The sequence below is a fragment of the Chenopodium quinoa genome, unplaced genomic scaffold, assembly GCF_001683475.1.
Source record: "Chenopodium quinoa cultivar QQ74 unplaced genomic scaffold, ASM168347v1, whole genome shotgun sequence".
NCBI lineage: Eukaryota > Viridiplantae > Streptophyta > Magnoliopsida > Caryophyllales > Amaranthaceae > Chenopodium > Chenopodium quinoa.
In genome coordinates this window covers 2,972,033-2,994,845 of record NW_018745251.1, presented here as the reverse complement: position 1 = coordinate 2,994,845, position 22,813 = coordinate 2,972,033, and the positions used below count along the sequence as shown (strand labels likewise).

At 36.9% G+C, this 22,813-nt stretch overlaps 1 protein-coding gene across 5 annotated transcripts; it reads left to right on the top strand.

The window, feature by feature from the left end:
* The first annotated feature begins 584 nt into the window (after positions 1 to 584).
* On the top strand, positions 585 to 13,714 carry LOC110711298. 5 transcript variants are annotated; one of them, XM_021889678.1, is made up of 9 exons: positions 585 to 2,056; positions 2,313 to 2,501; positions 3,580 to 3,694; positions 8,536 to 8,818; positions 8,915 to 9,121; positions 9,221 to 9,313; positions 9,450 to 10,122; positions 10,416 to 10,679; positions 10,771 to 10,788. In XM_021889678.1, exons 2-7 carry the CDS (start codon positions 2,372 to 2,374, stop codon positions 9,471 to 9,473), a joined length of 852 nt encoding a protein of 283 aa, XP_021745370.1. In that variant the 5' UTR covers positions 585 to 2,056; positions 2,313 to 2,371; the 3' UTR covers positions 9,474 to 10,122; positions 10,416 to 10,679; positions 10,771 to 10,788. The 5 variants fall into 5 exon arrangements, 1 of the variants encoding a protein (XP_021745370.1); XR_002509318.1 differs by lacking the exons at positions 585 to 2,056; positions 2,313 to 2,501; positions 3,580 to 3,694; ... (2 more) ...; positions 9,221 to 9,313; positions 10,771 to 10,788 and adding exons at positions 10,793 to 10,912; positions 10,996 to 11,290; positions 11,380 to 11,565; ... (2 more) ...; positions 12,214 to 12,312; positions 13,438 to 13,714 and having other exon boundaries at positions 9,713 to 10,122; XR_002509319.1 differs by lacking the exons at positions 585 to 2,056; positions 2,313 to 2,501; positions 3,580 to 3,694; ... (2 more) ...; positions 9,221 to 9,313; positions 10,771 to 10,788 and adding exons at positions 10,980 to 11,290; positions 11,380 to 11,565; positions 11,825 to 11,934; ... (1 more) ...; positions 12,214 to 12,312; positions 13,438 to 13,714 and having other exon boundaries at positions 9,713 to 10,122.
* Positions 13,715 to 22,813: the final 9,099 nt, after the last annotated feature.

The window sequence follows — 22,813 nt, the reverse complement described above, 5'->3', positions numbered from 1 at the left end:
CAATCCCAATTAGTTGAATTAATTACGAGTTTATGTAGATCCATACCCTAGTGCTTGATAAATTTGATTTTCATTTTGATTGTTTGATTGGTAGGATAGACACACCTCACCTCATTGCTTCGAAATAGCTTAGATTTGACATTAGCATTCACCTCCAATTCCTAGTGGTTCGACCCTTGACTTACTCTATGATTGGTATAGGGGTGTGATGAGAGATTACAAATTGTGTTTTGACCGAGGGTAGATTAATTTTCAACGACCTAGTCTCTCCCTAGATCAAAACTATGTGCCGGTCAAAGTGTAACACTTAAAAAAACACAGAGGGAGTATTAAATTTTACTTTAACAGGCTCAAACTTAAAATAACAGTATTAAATTAGAAAATGACGTTTTTCTAACACTTAGCGAAAAAAAAAATTCAACATTGGTATGAACCTTCTTAGTCCCTACCTGGTAGTGGGCAATACTTTTCTCCATAAATATACATATCTTTGCGTTGGTTTTTTTTTTTTTTTCCGATGAAGGAGCTTTACTTTCCTGTCTAACAATCGCAGGTCACATAACTTAATATTATAACATGTTAATATTGAAATTCTCTCTAGTTTCCTAGAGCATCTCTCTCTAAGTTTAGTGTCTTTTCTTTAAGAGTGACTTCTTAGCGAGAGTCCTTCTGTTTTCTTTCCCGTTATTGCTGCGCTTAATCTGAACCATAATCCATCCATCTTCCTAAATACTAGGAAATTGGGACCATTTTTTAGACCAACCAAAGAGGAGGAGTCGAGAGTCCTAAATGACAAAAGCATCCTAGTGGTAGGATAGTTCAAGGACTGGCGGGGGAATGCTTTCTTAGAAGAGGAGATATAGAGCTGGATATACTCGTCTTGGAGGTTTAGAGGTTTGATCATCGTGGAGAAAGTGGAGGGCCTCTTTTTGTTAAGGTTTACCAAAGAGGATGATTGTAATGCTCTCCTTAGATACGGAGATGGGAATTACAAGGGTGCCTTAATAATCTTTAAGAGATGTCTGATCGGTCATGCCTTAAGATCAATGAACTTTGATGGTGCTTATCTGTGGGTTCAAGTTGAGGGGTTGCCAGTTCATTTCAACATAGTCTCTATTGCGAGCATAGTTCTTTCGAGGATAGGACGTGTGCTCTATTTTGATAGTGAATCTTTAAGGCCTCTTTTGACAGGAGCCTTTAGGGCAAAGGTCTGGCTAAGCCTGAATAGACCCTTAATCCCAGGTTTCTATTTCGAGTTTGAGCAGGGGAGTTTTGAATGGGTGGATCTTAGGTACGTATGAAGGAGAGTTCGTTCTTTGTAGAATTTGTGGGAAAATAGGGCACAAGGAAAAGTACTGCAAGCTATGTCCTCAGAAATGGAGTATAGAATTTCAAGCGGCAATGTATGCAGCATGTGACAACTACGGGGAAATCAGAGTCGATCCAACTTACTTACCCCTCTACACGAATAAAATTATGGGCTTAAAGCGTGTAGAAAGAAATAGAACTTCAAAGCTGAATCTAATTGAGGTTAATGATTTGAGAGAAAGCAGAGGAGGTAGTGAATCGGAGATGGAATAGTCCCCGGAAACGCCAGAAGAATCGAATGAGTCCAGCTCAGAGGATGTTGAGAAAACAGGCACTACTACAAAAAGAGTACTTTCTCGACACTGGGCTTCGACGCTAGACTGGTAGTGTCAGCTCTGAAATACTATGCGTGTTTTACCGACGCTTTTTAGCGTCGAGAAACTCTACCACGTGACTAACACGTGAATTCAACACCCACAATTTCAAAATTTAGGAAAAAAGAAAAAACAAACCAACCCCTTACCACTCAGTGACTCAGTTATCAACCCTAACTATTCTTCTCATCTTCATACGTAATTCTACAAAGAGGCTCATGGAACCATGAATTTCAAACTCAAATCTTCGCTCCTCTGTGAATCAAATTCAAATTCAGATCTTCGCCCTTCTTGAATCAATTTCAAAGCGTGCTACATCAGTTTCAAAGTTACATTTTCGTCCGTCGTCCCTCTCTATTCTATTTCGAAATGAGGTAAATCAATATAAGTTTAGATCTTTGTCTCTCTAAATCATTTCATATTAAGGTACATCAATTATATATTCAGATCTTTCTAATGTTAATCAGTTCCTCATCTCTGTGCCGACAACATTAAGGCGTATATTTTGTTTTTGTTTTTTTTTTTTTTTCTTTTTTATTCGAAATTGGGTTTGTGGATTGTTTTTAAAGCTTTTTTTCCCTATCATGTTACCGAAGTATGGTTAGATGATGGGTTTAATTGATTGAACAGTAAAAATTTCAAGGTTTCTTAAGTCTGGTGGGTTGTGGTAATCGGCTCAGGTGGGTAGGATGTCGGATCTGAGTATGGAGTTGCAGGAATCTGGGTGGGAAGAGCTCCGAAAAGAAGCCCGAAAGATTGAAGGTAATCTTGATGTTAAGCTTTCTTCTTATGCTAAGCTTGGTGCTCGTTTTAGCCAAGGTAACCTCATTTTTTTTATTCTAATTTTTCTGGGTATTTGTTGTTCTTAACATTTTGATTTGATTAATTTTGAATAGGGTTTTAATGGGTCTACATTGTGTTGAATTTATGTATCCTAAATTTGATTTCAGATTTTGATTATTGCATTAGTTTTTGCTTCATGTTTTTCTGAGTAGTTAGTTTGTTTTTGTATAAATTGATGTTGTTTGTTTATAATTATGGCGATTGGGTGTAGATAGAGTTCATTTAGTTACCAATTTGGTTAATTAGTTTTGTGGGCAGTGAATTTTGATCAGAAGAATAGAACTCTGACTGTGTTATATTAGATGGTGATTTAAGGTGAATGGGTTGGAATTTCAGTTTTTGGTTGAGTCTGGTTTGTATGAAAGCGATGACGAGGCGGCAAAGAGGGAAGCGGTTTTGGCTCGCCTTAGAGAGGTATAAGAACTAAATTGGTGTGTGTTGAAGTTATGTTCTTATTTCTGACATGAATTTTAGTTGACTTTGTCAAATTTGGGCATTTTGTTTGGATCCTTACCCGGGGTATACTCCCATAAGGCATGAACAAATTGATGACAGTGTGTACGAGGAACTTCCTGGTGGAGAGCTAATCTAACCGGAGAGGCATGTTAACATATTCTTTAGTATGGTTTTTTTCCTCTCTTAACTTTTGTTTTCAAAACTATTCAGTTGGATGTTGAGTAGGCAGCCTTTGGGAGCTGATCTTCCATCCTTGTTAATTTTATATTTGATGATTTTCTAAATTCTAAAATGTTTGAATCACTTCTAGTTAATGATTAGACATCATAATTACATTTTCCTTTTCAAGATAGTAATTAAAGAGACATCATAATCGCATTTTCCTTGTCATATGTATAAAAGCAATTTCAGTTGGAAACTTGTAAACATGTTTAAGATGGCTAATTAGACGATTTTATAAACTTTTGTCATTGCAGGAAGGACTTGTTGCTTGCTTATGATATCCTAATAAGATATACATCAGAACATGTAGTCTCAATTTCTGAAGTGTTCTGTTCTTTAACAAGTTGCCTTGTTATTTTGTTTACTTTGATGATAGATATTTTATTTTCGTGGATGAATCCCCTCATGGAGCTTGGTTATAAAAGACCATTAAAAGAGAAGGACGTATGGAAGCTAGACACATGGGATCAAACTGAAACATTGATAAGCAAGTATGTACGATTTTCTTACATATATCTCTTATTTTTATAGTGTATGAATGGTTTCCCTGGGTTTTTGCCTGATATTCTAGGTTCCAGAGTTGCTAGATTGTGGAATCTCGAAAACCAAAACTGTGGCTTTTAAGACCGTTAAATCGTAGTCTTGGTGGAAGGTATGTAGGTGAATATCTTTCACACTACTACAAAATTGGCCAAAGAGACCACAAGTTAGAGACCATTTAATTAAATAGGTAGTCTCTTAGTATCAAGAGACCAAATATCCTAAATATGTGGTCTCTTTGATATTTCGAGAGACCACTTATTTGAAATAATAGGTCTCTTGTAGTTTTTCAAAATTTTAATTTAAAACGACAGAGACCATTTTTCTACATAAGTGGTCTCTTTTTTTAAAATACATATAATAATTTTTTTTTTTAAAAAAAAAAAACAAAGGAGAGACCGGTGAAAAGTCTAATATGGTCTCTACTCTCTACATTATCAGTCAAGATGGTCAACACATTCCCAATCCAATTAATTTTCTTTTTTTTTGGGTTGGGACCAATTAATTAATTTAATTTTCATTTTCCCCCAAAACAATTAAACCGCCAAAACAAATAATTTTGCAGCAGCAGCGGCGCACCATCGACCTTCGACTTTGATTCTTCCGCCATTGTTTCCACCTTCGTTTTCCAACTTTTCCATTTTCATCTTCCTCCATTTTCATTTCCAAACCCATTATATGAAATTTATTACAATCTTTTGAAGTTTAGAACCCAATTTCAAACCTTTCGTCTATTGCACAAACCCTTACCGCGACTCTTGCAATCGCTCCACCACTAGGATCGCACGACTAGCCGGAAAACACCGCCTACAGTCGCCTACTGCGCTACTAGCACCACATAGGGTCGCACGGGTAGCAATTGATTGGTTGTTTTGGGCATTGAATTCGCAATTTTAGTACTACTGCCCTAGCTATTCGCACAACTTTGCTAGCCTCCACAAGACCACAATCGACTACTGACGCATTCTACCTCCGGCCAACCACTGCCAACAGGACCAGACGGAAAACCCTAACCAGCCCTATTAGGGTCATCGCAACTAAGCTAGGTGTCATATTTATTTTGTTTGTTTTATGTAGATATTATTTTGAATATGAATCGTGTAATCGTGTTTATTGATTGTTTGCTACGATGTTCTATTGTTATAGTAATCTGCCCATCTTGTTCATATATGAATCCTGTTTTTATTTATACAGTAATGAGTTATTGGATTTTGATTTTCCCGCGAAAGTTTGGATTTTTTAAAAGTTGAATAAAATATTTGCTATAATGTATGCCCATTTTTTTCTTTTTATTTGCTATTGTGTAATTGTGTTTGGCTTTGATTATCATCATTTATCTGAACTTTGTTGTGATTGGAATTTTTTTCTTTTTATTTTATACGGTTCGATGCCACGTCGTTAATAACATACAATGCGATGATTATACATGCTATGATTAGACCAACATTACACTTTAATTATTGTTTTGCATTTTGATAGAAATCTGTTGGTCTATTTTTAGTGATTAAACAGAGCTGTTTGTGCTATTAGATTTTTAATATTTGAAATTAGTAAGTTTAATTATTTTGCTAAGGGTGAAATTAAAATCAAAGTTGGAATTACCGTCTGATATTAGATGATTCTTGACTCTCTTTCTGAGGCTACATAGAGACTTTGTTTTTAACTTTGTCAATTGCATACCTTCCTCTGTTTTTAATTGTGATTTGGTCTTTGTGTTATGAATATTCTAAGAATGACTCATGAAAGTAACATGTGTTAATAGATTTTGAGGAGTTTGTGTTTTGTTCTTCGTGCTTAGAAATGGATCGAAGTTGGATAACAACAACAAAGCCAGGTGACCCTGAATATCAACAAGGTGTTAAGGAATTTATTAAATTTGCATTTGAAAATAGTGGAGGTCGCTCCAAGCTACGTTGTCCTTGTTTTATGTGTCATAATTTTTTGCATAAGAGACCGGATGAAATTCTCAATCATTTAAATAAATGGGCATTTGATAGAACATATACCCATTGGATTTGGCATGGGGAACGTAGAGACATGCAAGCGGGTGATAGTGGTGAAGCTTCACGGTACAAGAAAAGGGAAGGAGCAGTACCAGCGAAGGTTTTATGGTATTTTCCTATAGTACCAAGGTTCAAACGATGGTTTTCAAAAGCAGAAGATGCAAAGAAGTTGACATGGCATTTCGATAGTCGAGTTGACGATGGAATGCTTAGACATCCAGCTGACTCTCCGCAGTGGAGATTTATTGATGGAAAATTCCCTGACTTTGCCCTAGAAAAGCGTAATTTACGCCTTGCATTGTCTACGGATGGGTTCAATCCATTCGGTTCCTTGAGTAGCACATATAGCACATGGCCAGTTATGCTAGTGACTTACAACTTACCTCCTTCATTGTGCATGAAGAGAAGGTATATGTTCTTGTCGTTGTTAATTCAAGGTCCAAAGCAACCGGCAATGACATCGATGTGTATTTGACTCCACTTATTGATGATTTGATTATGCTTTGGGAAGAAGGTGTTGAAGTGTTTGATGCTTATCGCAATGAGAATATTAATTTGAAAGCAATGCTATTTTGCACTATCCAAGATTTTCCGGCATATGGCAACCTTTCGGGGTACACTGTGAAGGGGAAAACAGCTTGTCCCATCGGGTATGGAAGATTGCAAGGGAACGTGGTTAAATGCATCTAAAAAGCATGTCTATCCGGTCCATCGCCAGTTTTTGCCGCCTAATCATCCATATCGCAGGAGAAAGAATGTGTTCAAGGGGCAGCAAGAGTTTAAAAGGCGATCAAAAGTCATCTTAGGTGAAGAGATATTCGATAAGGTGAAAAATATTGACATCACATTTGGCAAGAAACATAAATCGGCCCTTTCTACGCAGGGGTTCAAAAAGTGTTCGGTTCTTTGGCGGCTTCCTTATTGGAAACATCTTTTTGTGAGACATTCACTTGATGTTATGCATATTGAGAAGAATGTGTGTGATAGTTTGATTGGTACCTTATTGAATATCAATGGTAAGACTAAAGATGGCAAAAAAGCGAGGGATGACTTGAAGGATATGGGGATTAGAGGTGAACTCCATGCTGTTGATAATGATAAAGGTCGAACATACTTGCCTCCTGCTGCTTACACTTTGTCAAGAAAAGAGAAAGTCGAATTTTGTGAAAGCTTGGCATGAGTGAAAGTGCCCGAGGGTTATTCTTCTAATATTCGCAACCTTGTGAATATGGAAACCTTGAAACTTGTAGGCCTAAAGTCACATGATTGCCATGTTTTGATGCAACAGTTATTACCTGTGGCGATTCGCTCAATTTTGCCTAAAGATGTTCAATTTGCAATTATCAGACTGTGGATTTTTTCATGCGATTTATAGCAAAGTCATTGATCCTAAAGAGTTGACTACTTTGGAGAATGAAATTGTTTTAGTTTTGTGTCAATTAGAGATGTACTTCCCTCCATCATTTTTTGATGTTATGGTTCATTTACCAATCCACTTAGTTAGAGAGATAAGATATTGTGCTCCGGTTCACATGAGAAATCATTGGTGTTTTGAGAGGCAAATGAAAACCTATAAGGGATATGTGACGATTGCTTTTCATCCGGAAGGTTGTATAGCTGAACGACTGTTTTATGAAGAAGTTCTTGCTCATACCGGTGACTTTTTTTTTGAATTCAAAGCGGATAGGGCTTCCTGTATCTTGTCATAGTGGAAGAATGGATGGTGAGGGGACCATAGGTCGAAAACAGCGTGACTTGTCTTATGATGATTGGCATAAGGCACATTCATACATTCTTCATAATGAGGATGAAGTTATGCCATATGTGGAGCAACACATGAGTTACTTGAGGAAGTGCAACATAGCAAATCATTCATTACTTGGTTCAAAGATCAAGTAATGACAGAGCTAATGGATTCTTCTACTTTAATTTCTGATCGATTGAAGAGTTTGGCATTCGGGCCTAATTTCAATGCCACTTACTATTCTGGATATGTCATAAATGGTTGCACAATTTACACAAGGTTCCAAGATCAACAAAGTACTATGCAGAATAGTGGTGTTACTTTAGAGGCCGAAGCCTTGCATTTTGCCAGTGCTAAAGACAAAAATCCTGTGAGTGGTTTGATGAGGTACTATGGGGTTATTGAAGAGATTTGTGAGTTACATTACTCTACTTTTTCAGTACCTGTTTTTCAATGCCAATGGGTTGATAATAACAATGGGGTCGAACATAGTGATTTTGGGCTTACATTGGTTGATCTCAACAAATTTGGTCATAAAGAAGATCCTTTCATCTTAGCAAGTCAAGCAAAACAAGTGTTTTATATGACTGACCGGCAAACAAGAAAATGTCAGCAGTTATAACCCCGAATCCTCGACATATTGATGATGATTATGGCGATGATAGTGTGTTAGACAATGCTTGTGTTACGCGAAAGGTACAAGGACATATTGAGGTTGATGTAGCCGATGATGTTTCAATATATGTAAGGGATGACCACAATGAAGGCATGTGGGTTGAAAAAGAAAAAAAGGGAACCAAGCGAAAGCGCGCTAAAAAATCTTATTAGGTGTGTGAAAGTTCATTGCCTTAATTCTTTGTGGTTGTTACTTTATTTTTTCAACTTGAATTATAAATGTGTGCTTTTATCATTTTAATAATTTCATTGCTTATCTAAATTTTGACATATTAGTCATTATAGCATATTTTGTTTACTTTTTGGAATTGAGTTTTTTTGTTATGAAATTAACTACTCATGTCACTCTAAATTTTGACCTTTTGTGTAGTAGCAGGATGGCTCGAAAGAAATCGCAAGTGCACGCAACGGACAATTCTGAATGCGAGGAAGAAAGAGGTCGTACTGTGCTCAGAATGGTTGGGAGAGCTATTCAGGTTGGCACAAAAATCCCTTTACAGTGGCATACAACTCGGAGAATCCCTATCGGTGTTCATAGAGGTCATTTCTCCACCTACATTGGTGTATTTGTCCGTGAAAAAGTGAGCATCACCTACAGAAAGTGGTCAGACCTGCCAAAAGCACTTCTTGATGATTTGTATGACAATATTTCGGTATGTATAATGTTTTTATGTTTTAAAGGAAGAGAAACTGAATTATGTATCGATACTTTTAAATGTGACGAATATCTGAATTTCTTTTGGATATAGAGGGGGTTTCATATCCTTGAGGATCGCAAAGGTTGGATTATGAAACAAGCTTGCGTTCGATGGAGAGCTTTCAAGACTAGATTAAGGCTCAAGTGGTTGTACCTGAAAGATGGAACAATCAATGATTCTCTACCATTGAAATATCCTTTCATATGTAAAGATGATTGGGAAAAATTCATTCAGGCTTGTAATTCTAGGGACTTCAAGGTGCAAGTTCATTACGTTGGCATTTATTTTATCTTTATTTTTTTGTGTACATTTAAAATTTGTGTGGATTAACTCTGATATTAAATATAATTATTGCAGAAATTGAGTGAAAGAAATCGTGAAAGTTCGAAGAAGAGGACCTCAAAATATCGAGGTGGGAGACTTGGCTATCAATATTTTGAAGAAACAATTGTAAGTATATGCTAAACATTTTATAACTACTATGTGGTATTAGTGGTGTTCTTATTGCTGTAACCTTCTGTTTTTTACTTCAAATAAACTTAATACTAGTTGTTCTAACTAAATAATAACGGGGTGGTTCTGTTAGAGGTGTTGGATCTGGAGTAACTAACACAGAGTACTTTGGGTTCAACAAACCACCTGCACCTAGCGAAGTCAATGCTAAAATGAATGCGATGAACTCAAAGATGGCATCTATGATGAAGCAGCAGAATTTTATAGTGTCATTCATGATGTCATGCTTGAACCAAGAGCAATTGAGAGCATTCATGGCTGGTGGTGCTCAGTAAGGTGTTTTTGGTGGTGACATTGACACTGCAGGTTTAGGTGGCCTGCTTGGTGTTTCTGGTAATAATTTCTGTTTTGGTGGCGACTCCAATTGTTCTACAAACCAAGGGGCAGGTGGTATTATGTTCAATGATGCTCATATAGACAACACTTTTGGTCATGAGATCCCATTGACACAACTCTTAATTGGAGGTATGGAACGCCATGATGGTAAAGGGCCACAATTTAGACACGATTCACCAGGGGATAAATCTCATGAAGGGGCCTACTATGCACAAGAAATTGAGTCAAATGCAGAAGCTCATCATACAAACAGCCCTATTGTGCATCAGCCTCATCTTCAGAACCTTGAGACAGAGCCATATCGTGTCCAATGGCCTGAGGTGAACCATATCGATCAATCTGCACATACCACAACCCCCGCACAGCTAAGTCAAGTAGTGGACATCATTAGCACCCATACATTTCCCGAGGTCAGCCATACTTTGCACATATGTTTATGTGAAATTTTAGCTATGTAGCTTTAATGGTATTAGCAGTAACCTTTTATCTGCACATATTATGAGGTTATGTCCTTCCTAATCAGAATCTGAAATCTAGCATAATCATCAGAAATTAAAGTTCAGAACTGTAGATATGAACTGAATTTTAGAACCGATAATTTCATAACTGACCTGAAGATCAAAACTTATATATGAATTTGCATTGAACCACCGATTCTACACCATATACTATGTTGTGACAACACTTGTGTGCTCATTTTTAGGGATGGAGTGATTGTTGCTTGGCAATTGAGGGAAGAGACAAATCTGTACAAGTGGTTGCTAACGGAAAAGTCCTCATAGAAAGCAGCACCGAAGTTCTTGGCAATCATAACACATCGTTGCCCCCTGGTCATCGTCGAGTCACCATTACAGAAGATATTGTGCCAACTGCTCCTCTGCCATGCCCAAACGATGAATTGCTTTTTGTATGTCATGCTAAGAGATCTTATACAGCTTGGCCTAATAATTTGATTTTCCCCAAAAAGGTAGTATTCTTCCTTGTTTTTAAGCTTCTGTCCGCTACTGTCTTTAAGCTTCTTCATATTTTTTTCTTTAAGCTACTCATTGTTGTGGCAGCGGCAGCAGCCCTGCCTAGCAGCGGCAGCAGCCCTGCCTAGCAGCGGCAGCAGCCCTGCCTTGCAGCGCCTGCAGCAGCAGCAGCCCTGCCTTGCAGCGGCAGCAGCTTGGTTTTTCGGTTCCTATGCCCTCTTAGTTTTTGGTATGTTGTTCCTTGCATTTTTTATGATAGTCTTGTTTTATTTTTCATGTGAAAACATATTATAAAGGCGAACAACCAATCAGATAAAGAAGTTGATGTGACCACACCATCCCCATAATCTACATCGTCCCACGCATCAACAACTCGTAAGTATGTTATTACCGACAAGGATCGTGAGAAGGTGACATCTACTTTGATGCGCGTTATGAGAAAAAAAGCTATGGGAATGCAAAAGACCGGCGATACCATCTCTATCACTATTCCAGAGAGCATGTTTCTTAATGAAAATGGGTTAAATGTTTCACTTGATTACGAAGACTTGCTTGATTGGTGTTTCTAAAGGGAGGTTGGAGAATCGCAAATGAATATATTCATGAAGTAAGTTCACCTCCAATTTAGTTTCTAATTACAATGTGGAAAATTTTTGGTCCATTCTCTTATATATTTACAACTTTTTATGGGATAAGGATCTTGAAAGAACATTGTCACAAAGAAGGTATCTCGGGAATGTATGGGTTTTGTGACTCTAATGTTCTATCGCCTTTGACACCAACGACAAACGAGCAAGTTCGATCTAACTATCTAGCTCGTGTTTTTGGGTGCAATGAGGGGAAGAACTATAATCAGCTATTCTTTGCTCCTTTTAATGACAAGTATAGTTCCTTTGTTATGTAATTATGTTACTTTGATTGTTATTCTTGTTCATTATTTATGCTTTAATATATGTAATTTCAATTTTCTTAACCTGATTGCTTCTATATTGCTATGCTATGCTATTTTTACTAATAAATTTCTCTTAAAGAAAACAAAGTCAGGGCAACATTGCTATGTTAAACAGTTTCTGCCCCCTTTTACATTTTGTTGTTTTTCTTATCCATTCTTCCTTCTAAAAGTGCCTTGCTGCTGGTTTAGGATGCATTGGACGTTAGCTGTTATTAGTCCGTGGAATGGGTTGGTGTATTGGCTAGATCACTTGGAGCAAAAAATAAAATCAACTCATTCGCTGAAAAAATCATCACTGAGTATGTATAATTGCAATAACTTTGTCATTAACTTCTTATTTTGTTCTTACTGTGTATTTGGAAACAATTACAATTTTCCTATCTTCATGTAATTGTGTAGAGGAATCAAACAATTCAGCTCGGTCCATCGGAAGGACATCAAGAAAATAAAAAAGAATGCATATATTAGGTGGGAGCAACCACAAGTAAGTTATCTAAAGTTTTATAGCAGTTAATATTATGCAGTTTAATCCTAAAATCTAATATCTTGTTAATGATTAATTGTTTGCATTATCATAGTGTCCTCGTCAACCAGCATACACCAAGTATTGTGGATACTTTGTTTGTCGATATATGCTAGATATTGTGCAGAAAAGAGTGCTATGGGTTTCCAAGCAGGTATATTACAAATATATGTCATTTAAATTGGTATAAACTGTCCTCAGCTCTAACTAACTGTCTGTCTGTCTGTCTGAACTGTGAAACCAACTGTCTGGTGAAACCAACTCTGAACTGTGAAACCAACTATGAATGTAACTCTGAACTGTGCAACCAACTGTCTGAATTGTGAATGTAACTCTATCTGTTTGTTGCTCTAACCAACTGTCTGAACTGTGTTCAAGTGTAACTCTGCAGTTTGCATGCAGCTTAATCATATTAACCACCAAAAATAATCAAATCAGCTTATGCAATCAGAATAGCTATAAGGTTCTAATTAAGGTTTTGTATATTCTGATTTGTATATTCTAATAACTATAACATCATCAGCTTATGCAATCTATAATAGCTATAAGGTTTTGTATATTCTGATTTGTAGTTCTGATTGTAGTTCTAATTGTCAGGTCTACTTTTCATTTTTGAATCAGTCTTTGAAATTAAGTTAGGAATGAAATTTGAAATTGGAGTTCTGATCCCCCCTTTGAAATTTCATTATAGTTGTGATTTTAAGTTCTGAAATTCATTTCTTTTCAGTGCTTTGTTATGTCTGAAATACACCAAGTCTTGAAATTAAGTGAGCTAAGGGTGTGGATTGAGGATGTTCGTCAAAATGCTCTTTTGCTTTTTTATGTCTGATTTTCAGCTTTTGGTTAAATATCTATCTGATTTCCGTCAAAAATAAGTAAATAAATAATACTCTTATTTGATGGCATATGTTGTATGTTGCTTTTGTTTGTATCTCACCTGTCCTGAGCCTATTATGCCAATCTATACTGTTGAACTTGCTGTTGTGGCAGCTCTAAATGCTGATGAAGAATCTAAGGAGGAGTGATCAGTTGGGGTCTGTTCGTAGTAGTATAGCTTCTGTTGTCATAAAGTTTGTTTTAATTGCTTTTCGAAGGGGCACTGTGTTTGTTAATATTAGGGCCATTAGTTTTCAGCTTAGTGAATGGTTCTATGTTAATAGCTATTTGCCTTCCTCTAATTTTGATTTATGGAATGAGGTGGGCTGCTTTAGTTGTAAAACTCTAATTAATTAATATATGTCGTCTAGTTTGTGTTAAAAAAAAATGTTGTATGTTGCAGGTCTTTCCCCCAATTTGTACATATTCTTTGGAAGACATTGATGAAATGCGAGATTTGTGGATTAAATATGTTCTTGATCATGAGCCAGATGATGAAGATTCATGATGGATGAGCTTGATAGATGATGAATCAGCAAAGCTTGAATACGAGATAAGCTTAGTGTTAATCATTATACTTGTGAATCTAGCTCTACTTTTGACTTTTTTTGGAGGAAAAGCTCTACACTTGAGTTTTGTTTTTGAATATTAGAATTAATGTAAATTTTGGGTTTTATTTCTATTGTAGAGAATTAGTTTTTGTATTAAATATTTATATATATATATATATATATATATATATATATATATATATATATATATATATATATATATTATTTGGAAAATTTATGTTTCTATATATATGTACTGTATTAGTGGCAGGTTCAACAATGTAACATATTGGCACCAAAATTTATTGGATGAATATGAATTGTAAAAGGAATATGGCAATTTATTTATTTATTTTTTTTAAAAAAAAACGACCTCAGAGAGACCACCTATTTAAAATAGATGGTCTCATTATTCAAAAAACAAAGACCACTCATTTAAAATAGGTGGTCTCAGTATTTAAATCCAGAGACCGCCTATTTAAAACATGTGGTCTCTTATCCTTCTATATTATTTATTATTAAACTAAAAAAAGAGAGCATTTATTTTAGCAAGGTGATCTTAGGTATTGTAAAGTTAGACCACCTTTTATGAAATGGTCTCTTAGGCCAAAGACACCTGTGAGCTAGAGACCACACCTAAGGTAGTCTCTTAGGCTATTTTGGTATGGTTTCTTTGGCCAATTTTGTACTAGTGTCATCTGTAAACCTATGCTAATTGGTGGTGGTTTGTTTGTTTGTTTTTTTTTTTTTTTTTTTTTTTTTTTTTTTGTATTTTCAAGCTTTTGTTTTTGTCTTATTGCCTTGTGCAAAAATATTTTGCTCCCTATTTTCTCAAATTGTCCAATTTATTCCTTAAAACTAGATTTTATATTTTCATTTCAATGAACCATTTTGACTTTAACACGTCTGGGCTACTTTTGTATATCCTTAAGATTTGACTATTAAGATTTGTTTTGTTGTAATATATCTTACATGTACACTTTTTTAATTACTGATCCATTCATTTTTCTCTGTAGGTTTTGGTGGGGAGGATTCTGGAAGGTACTTTTGTCTTCAAAATATGCAAGATCATTTATAGAATATATATATTGCTATGAAAAAATTACAACTTCTGATATTAAACTCACATAACCTGTAAAAACTCACATTATCTAGAAACAAAAATCTGACATTACCGGAAGCTATTTTGAGCTATTTCTACTCTATTTATATATTTGACATTTGATTAGTTGGCTTGTATAATAATGCAACACATAAAAATATATTATCCTTATATATGCTGCTTGTTTAATTTGGCTTGGTCCATGGTTTCCGCTCCCTATGTTCCTATAATCGTGAACTTTTGTTAATTTTGAATTGTGTATGCTTTTGTTGCGATAAAATTTGTATTTTTGGGTTGATTCATGAATGGTGAGGATTTGAAAGAAGGGGGTGGTTTTCTAGTTATTGCTTTAAAGTCTTAGGTGTGGTTTCTTTTTGAATCATTGTAATTGGTCGGTATTCGTATATATTACTAATTTTATTTCTGTCATTAGTTGAAATGATTGATAATGTTCTTGTTGCAGGACGTTGACCACACTGTTGTCGACCTTTCTATTGTTGCTATGCAATGTTGTTGCTGTTGTTTTTTATTCTCGATGATGTTGTCAGTATTCTAATTTTGCTGCTATCCCTATCTCTACTGGGATTGCTTGTTCCTCTCAGTCTGTTGTCTCTGTCTTCCACCCTCCCTCGGGTGAGAATGGAGCTACTACTAATGCCGCATTCTGTCCCTGAAGACCCTCTGCCCTGCTGTTCCTTTGCAGCAGCAGTGGATTCCTCCTCCCCCTGGGTTCAAAAGAATCCATACAGATGGCTCTTGGAGGAGGATTAATGTTGCTGCTGGTGGTGGAGTGATTCGAAATGATGATGGGACTTGTTTATTGGGTTTCTCCAACAAATACAACGCTGTCACGGCGCTAGCAGCTGAGCTTTATGATGTTAGAGATGCTTTGGCTATGGCCGAGGCTTTTGATGTGAAGAAAGTGGAGCTTTTCACGGATGCAATTTCCATTAAGGTGATGTTTAATTGACACCTTCGACCCCATTATCCACCATCCCCTTGTTGCCATAATAAATGACATTGCTAATAGCATTAGGAAACTTGAAGAGGTGGAGATTAAAGCATGTTCGTAGAGATATCAATGTCATTACCCATAATCTTGCTGAAGGTTGTAATGATATGGCTATTGGCCATAGGACTTATTATTCTATCCCAGATTGCGTGAAGAACCCTTATGAAAGGGAGTTATGTATTCCTACTGTCGAAGTTTGATGCCACCTATTTCCTCCAGCTTAGATGTCTTATTAGTGATGCCTATGACTGGCTTTGTTCTGTGCTTATGTATAATTACCTCTTGTTTGTACTTTTGAACTATTGGCTCCTTGGTATAAGATAGAATTATACCTTTTGTAATAGAAAACTCATTGCTATTAGATATTGTACATAAACTATAAATATATTTATATGCAATAAAAAAATTTGGCCTAATTTTGCTGTGTATATATTGGTAATTAATACTTGAAAACTAGTAATAATTTTTAGTGGAAAATATTTTTTTATTGTATTCTAGATATCTTTGTAAAAAATATGGACAAATAAAACCTTCCCTAACAAAGAAAATATCGACAGAAAAAACGTCAGCAAAATACTTAACATCAAATATATGAAAATGTGGACACAAAAAAGCGTCACTATCTTTATGATTCTAGACACAAAAAAGCGTCGTTAAAGCTAAGAAAGTGCGCCAACTACTGTGAATTCCGACGCATCGTATAAAGATTTAGACACAGTATAGTGTCGAGATTCGCGACGCTTTTTGATGACGACTAATATTCTCGACTCACGTTTTTTCGACGCTTTTTTGAAGCGTCGAGAAATAAATTTTCGACGCTTTTTAGCGTCAAAAAAAGGCTTTAAAAGCGTCCAAAAATGACGGATTTTCTAGTAGTGAGGGGAAAACGAGGAGGGTGAAGATGGGAGTTCAAGCTCGTCCAACATGAAGGGAGAGAAGGAATATGAAGGTAAGGAAGATGAGGATAATGATTATAGTGATGGAGGGGGTGATAACAATAATGGGGACGACAGGGTTGAGAAGGATGGGAATGGAAGAGACAATGATAAGGGTGGTGAGGGGGGTAGGAGGCAATAATAATGGAAATAATAGTGAACACCATGGAAATAAGAGGAGGAGGGATGACAGAGATGAAGGCCGAAGAATGCTGTTTGAAAGGAGGGGCATTAAAATTTCGTGCGTAATCTGCCCAAGGAGGAAAGTTTCGGGTGGCAAGTGTGGCGAACGACTTGTTGAGGGGGGTGTCAAGCCACAGAAGAAAATCAAGCTCTCACAAAAACACGATTCAATTGAGAACCCGACCAGATTTCTTGTTCCTGGCTCAATGGATAGGGTAATTTTGGAGAGCAGAAAACGTGAAAGGGGAGACATGAGTATCAATGGCTGCTCAGGAAGGAGCAAAAATTTGGTTGAATTCTGCAAAAAAAAAGAAGGGTTTTAATTGCTTCTGGGAGTGAATTTATTGGGAGAGCAGCTACTGACGGCTATTTTGCCTGGAGGAGTAGGTATCCGAAAAATATGGGGGTATTTTCAGTCTGGCATGTTTTCAGGTTAGATAGATCATTTTATCTATTGGTGGATCCGTATTATTCTCATTCTTATTCTAAATGGACCCCTACTTTACTCCAGTATTTATTTCTTTATCCAGTTCTCGACCAGTTGGTATCAAATAACCTGAATATTCCAACTACAAAATCTATTTTTTCTTTTATAAAAGGCACTAACTTTCCTCATAAGGTAACTCTCCCTTTCTTTATTATTTTAGCACCCTACTTTGTTTTACTTGACCTTTTCAATTTCTTTTTTCTAGACTACCCAAATCCAACAAGTACTCTTAGTTTGCGCCTTTTATGTTTTATGGTCATGGAAAGTTACCAATCTCTTGCGGATATTTTACTCAATGATGATTCGTCCTCGGAATTCTTGTCCGTGGCTTCCTCACCCTCAATTTTTGAGGAAAATGACAACCTGGAAAATGACAAGCTAGAAAGTCTAGGCTTGGATAAGGTTGAGGCTTTTTCACCACTTAACCCAAATAATCCAGCCTAGGGACCAGAACTAGAATCACCAATTCTTAGTTTTGCTCAAGAGTTACTTGACTTGGGTCTGTCTAGCAGCGATAGTGGAGGTGAAGCCTAGAAGATTGCCCTGGACACGGTCAACCCAGTCTTGATGAAGAAAGGATCTGCCAACAAAAATCAATTTGAAGCTTGTGATGAACTAGGTAAGGAGGTTGAGCCTTTTATGAAATCTGTTGATGTGCTGGGCCCAAACACTTTATCTAAGCCTATTGAAAAGCCCACAAAAAAGCCTAGTTTTGAGCCCAATAACCCAGGAAAACTCTTGCCCTCTATAAATCTTATCGCTAAATAATACCCAAAACAGCCAAACACCCCGGGTTCACCCACAAAATCAGTTTCTGTGGATTCCCCACCCATCCAGCCTCTTTCGGATGTCGCAGTGGCCTAGATGAAGCGGATTAATGACTTGAATAAGGATCCAGCCCAGTCTGAGTTGGAGAAGGGGCTAGATTGTCCTACAATAAACCCTTCTCGTTTGGATAAAGGCAAGGGGGTTATGGAAAGCTCGACAAGCCAAATCAGATCCAAGCCCGCGTTCCACGTAGCTCTCAGCCTAGAGATAATTGAACTAATCTCGGACTCGGTGGTAGATGTGGGATATTTTGACTTGAACGTGATTCCAAGTCTGGAGGAGGAATAAGGCGCTTCACTGATTAAGGAACAGGGGAAAAGAGAAAGAAAAGCAACGTCAGCAGAGATGGAAAGGGAGTAAAGCTGGGCTTATCGGATGGAGATAACATTGATTCATCGGAGGATTTGATGGAAGGGGGTAGCAAATCAAAGAAAGCCTTCAAAGGGAGAGTCGTGAATGAAGGGAAAAGGTGGAATTTTCAGATGCCTAGAGGGAGTCGTTGCTTCTGCGGGTGTGTTAGGGGCTCAATGGTTGGCTCAAAAGAGCCACGAGGGGAAAAATGAGACTATGGAGTTGGAATTGCAGAGGACTAGGAGCACAAAGAAGCTTCTGCAATTCCCTTTATTAGTAGTATGTGTAATAAGTTTATCTTAGATGTTTGCTTTCTTTCATAAACTAAATGTAGTACTAGTAGTCTTATTCCAATCTTTGCTAGGATTGGGTATAAAGAACATTTTGGGGTTGATGTCTCAGCAGAGGCATCAGGGGGGCTGTTCTTATGTTGGTCTTGTAATCTAGTAGTTTTATCTTCTTCTCATAGCACTATTTGTTATAAAGTGTAGGATTAATTTAACAATACATTATATATATTTCGTTTGTTTACGGTTCGCCTTACTTGGACAGAAGGATGGATGTTTGGAGAAGCTTAGATGAGTTCATCACCTCATATGAGGGACTTCACTTGCTGGTGGGTGATTTTAACCAGGTGCAGTGGGGCAATCAGAAGCGAGGGGGAAATAAATCAATCAGGGGAGCTATCGATTTCACGAAATAGTGACTCAAGCATGGTTTAATGGAAATACCTAATAAAGGAGTAAACTTCACCTGGACTAATAATAGATTAGGGGAGGAAAATGTTATGGAAAGGCTCGATAGAGCTTATTGCAACTTGGCATACATGGACCATTTCCCAAAAGCTCTTTTATGGAATTTCCTATTTTTATCTCCGATCATGGGCCAATTCTGTTTGATTCGAAGCGGGGGAAATTGAGAGGAAGAATAGGTCGTACAAGGTTGAAGCATGGGCTCCGAATTTTATGGAAGTGTAGCAGGCCATAGCGGAAAGCTAGAACGTGAATGTTGGAGGCTCAAGGATGTATAAGCTGCAATAAAAGATCAAGAAAGTCAAGAGCACGGTGAAGAAATGGTGTTTAGACTACAGGGATGCTCATAGAATTAATTGGGAGCGAATTTACAAGTCTCTTAATGAGTTTCGGCTACTGGATGCATCAGAGGACAACATCAAGCAGGAAAAGGAGTTAAGAGGAAAGCTGGAAGAGGAGGTGGAGATTAAGAACCTCTTTTGGAAATAGCGTGAAAAGAGCAGGTGGGATCAGATGGGTGACAGGACAACGTCCTTCTTCTTCAAAGCTGTTAAAGGGAGGAAACTGAAGAATGAAATTAGAGTAATTCAGCTTAATAAGGATAACTGAAGCTGGGATCCCATGGTAATCAAGCAGGAATTTGTCAAGCAATTTAAATCAATATATTGTGGAGGTATTCTTCAAGACTCAGGGAGGAGTGGAGAGACTTCGACCCAAGATATGGATTGGTTTCAACATTTTCCTCGCCTTTCAGATTCACATGTGAGGCACATAAATATAGAGTTCACTATGGAAGAAGTGCGGAAAGCAGTCTTCGATATGAAGCCTTTAAAAGCTCCCGGTCCAGATGGTTGCCCCCAGTGGTTTTTTAGAAGTGCTGGAACTCTATGGGTGTTGACATCTTCGAAGCAGTGCGGAGTTTTTTCAATGGGGGCCACATTCTGAAGGAATGGAACAAAACCTTTATTTTCTTTATCCCAAAGGAGTAGAATGCTAATAAGGTTGATCTTTTCAGACCCATAGGACTGTGCAACACGATCTATAAAGTGGTCTCAAAATTCTTGGTGAATAGACTGAAACCTATTTTGAGTGAGCTTATAGGAGAGTTTTAGAATGCTTTTGTTCCATAAAGGTTGATGACTGACAGTGCAATGATAGGGCATGAGCTGATTCAATGCATAAAAGGGAAAAGGAAGAAGGATGGGATTTTTGCAGGGGTTATGAAGGTTGATCTTAATAAAGCCTATGATAGAATCAGATGGGATTTTATTAATAACGTCCTACGACATATGGCCTTCTCGAAGAGATGGATTTAGTTGGTAAATCAGTGCATAACAACGGGCATATACTCTGTTTTGGTGAATGGAGACCAGACTGGATGGTTCTCACCTAAGGTAGGGCTTTGGCAGGGAGATCCCCTTTCACCCTATCTTTTCATTCTCTTTATGGAAGTCTTTTCTAGAAGACTAGTGTGGTTGCGAGATCAAAGAAGAATTGTTGGTCTCAAAGTTGCGAGAAGAAGCCCGGAAATCTCCCACTTATTTTTTGCGGTTAATGCGCTGCTATTTTTCAGGCCGAACACAAAATTGTGCAAAGAGTTACGAGCAGTGCTAGATCGATGAATTCTGTAGGATCTTAGGGAAAGTAGTAAGTGCAAATAAGTCCTTTGTCATGTTTAGCCCGAATACCCCCTCAACGTTTGTCAAAATTCTAAGGAGGTCTTTGGGGACAACGAGCAAAATTGTGTTTGGAAATTACCTGGGGTGCCCGATGGAGGTTGATGGAAGGATGCTCTCCCATTTTAATTACCTAGTGGATAAGATCGCTCAAAGAATGCTATCGTGGAAATACACTTATCTTTCTCAAGTAGGTAGACTGTTGACACCCATTTGTGTCTCCCCAAAACCAAACCCCAGTGATGAGTACCTTTCACGTCGAATCATAATCGAATGAAGTGAAAGTGTGGAAAGTCTAGTGTTGCGGATATTTTTAATTTCTTTTCTCTTCTCTCTGTTTTTGAAAACTTATTTTAAAGAAAACAGCCAATCCAGTTTGGTTGGTCCATGATATGGGTCTAATAGTAGTATAGTTGGATGGGGCTTGACAAGAGTTTTCCAACGATATATTATAAGCCCAATTCCGATGAATATTGAGGAAGTTATGGCCAATTTACTAAGCTGGGCCCGGTTTGAGCCTTATGTGCGGCCCAATGATCTAGGGGAGGGCCTAAAATGATTTATCATTCCTAATGCAATTAGGAATGGTTTTAGTCTTCTAGATTCTTCTAGAAGGTTCTTTTCATTCCTAATTCAATTAGCATTGATAAATTAACTTTTGTTGACATTTTAGAGTTTTAATTAAAATCAAGAGCATTTTTGAGGAAAAGATACGATTTAATCCTCCTGTACGGAAAAATATATATGATTTTAGAAAACGCGTTAAAAAACAGGTCTAGCGCCCAACGCCAGCCATTGGCGTCGGGAACCGAGCCTGGCGCCAATTAGCTGGTGCTGGCGCCAGCTCTGTTTTTCGTGCGCCAATACTCTGCTTTGTTAATTTTATCTTTTTGGCTGATTTTCTCTATAAATAACGTCGTAAAAACTCCGTTTGGAGGAATTAACTACCAGCCTTTCAATGATAATCACCTACAACCAGTTATCATTCATTAATTCTCTCATTCTCTTCTCATTCATCAATTCTTTCTCTCTCTCTTTTTCTAAACTAGTCTTTTTATATACAAAATTCCACATTCGCAAGATCTAGAAACACCTAGCCATATTCGAAGTTACCTTCGCCCTAGACGTGAAAGGTTTAATTTCTGAGGGTTTGGTCCCAAATCTCTCTTTCAATTATTTAATTTAATTGTTTTGATTATTATTTTCCTTGAAGTTACTAACGTGTGTATTCATGCTTAGGTTGTTATTATGATTCCTAGTATCATGTCTAGGGTAATTTTAATATTAAATATGGTTGTTACGATGCTTCCTATGTTCTTCCTAATATTTATGATTATTAGTATCATGTTAGGGTTAAAGATTTAATTTTTATTGCTTAGTAATATGCTAGGGTTTGTTATTAATCTTGTTAGTATCATGCCTATGATCTTGTTATTATTATTACGCTTTAATATTAACATGAACATGATTATAATTGTTATAATTTATGATGATTATGAATATTATTATTATTATTATTTTGATGATGATTATTTTATTTATGATTATTATTATGACTATTATAATGATTGATTATGATTATTTATTATGTTGCTTGATATTTACTGTTTTTGCTTGATCACACCTTTTATGCATGTTTAAAGGGAATTGGTACTTGTAATCACGCTTAATAAGATAATTAATAACCTTGTTTAGGGTTAATGTGATTATAATTTCAAGTGGTCGCCAATAATAGTTTATTTGTGCATTTAAATTCAATCAACATAGATAAACAGGTTTAGGTTAATTCTATTGATTGCATGTTAGTCAGAAAGCGCACATCAATACGATCAGAATAAAGTAGAGGCCTATTATTAGGGCAGGTTCAATCTCTTTTAGGTTGGATTTGTACCTTCATCCTCG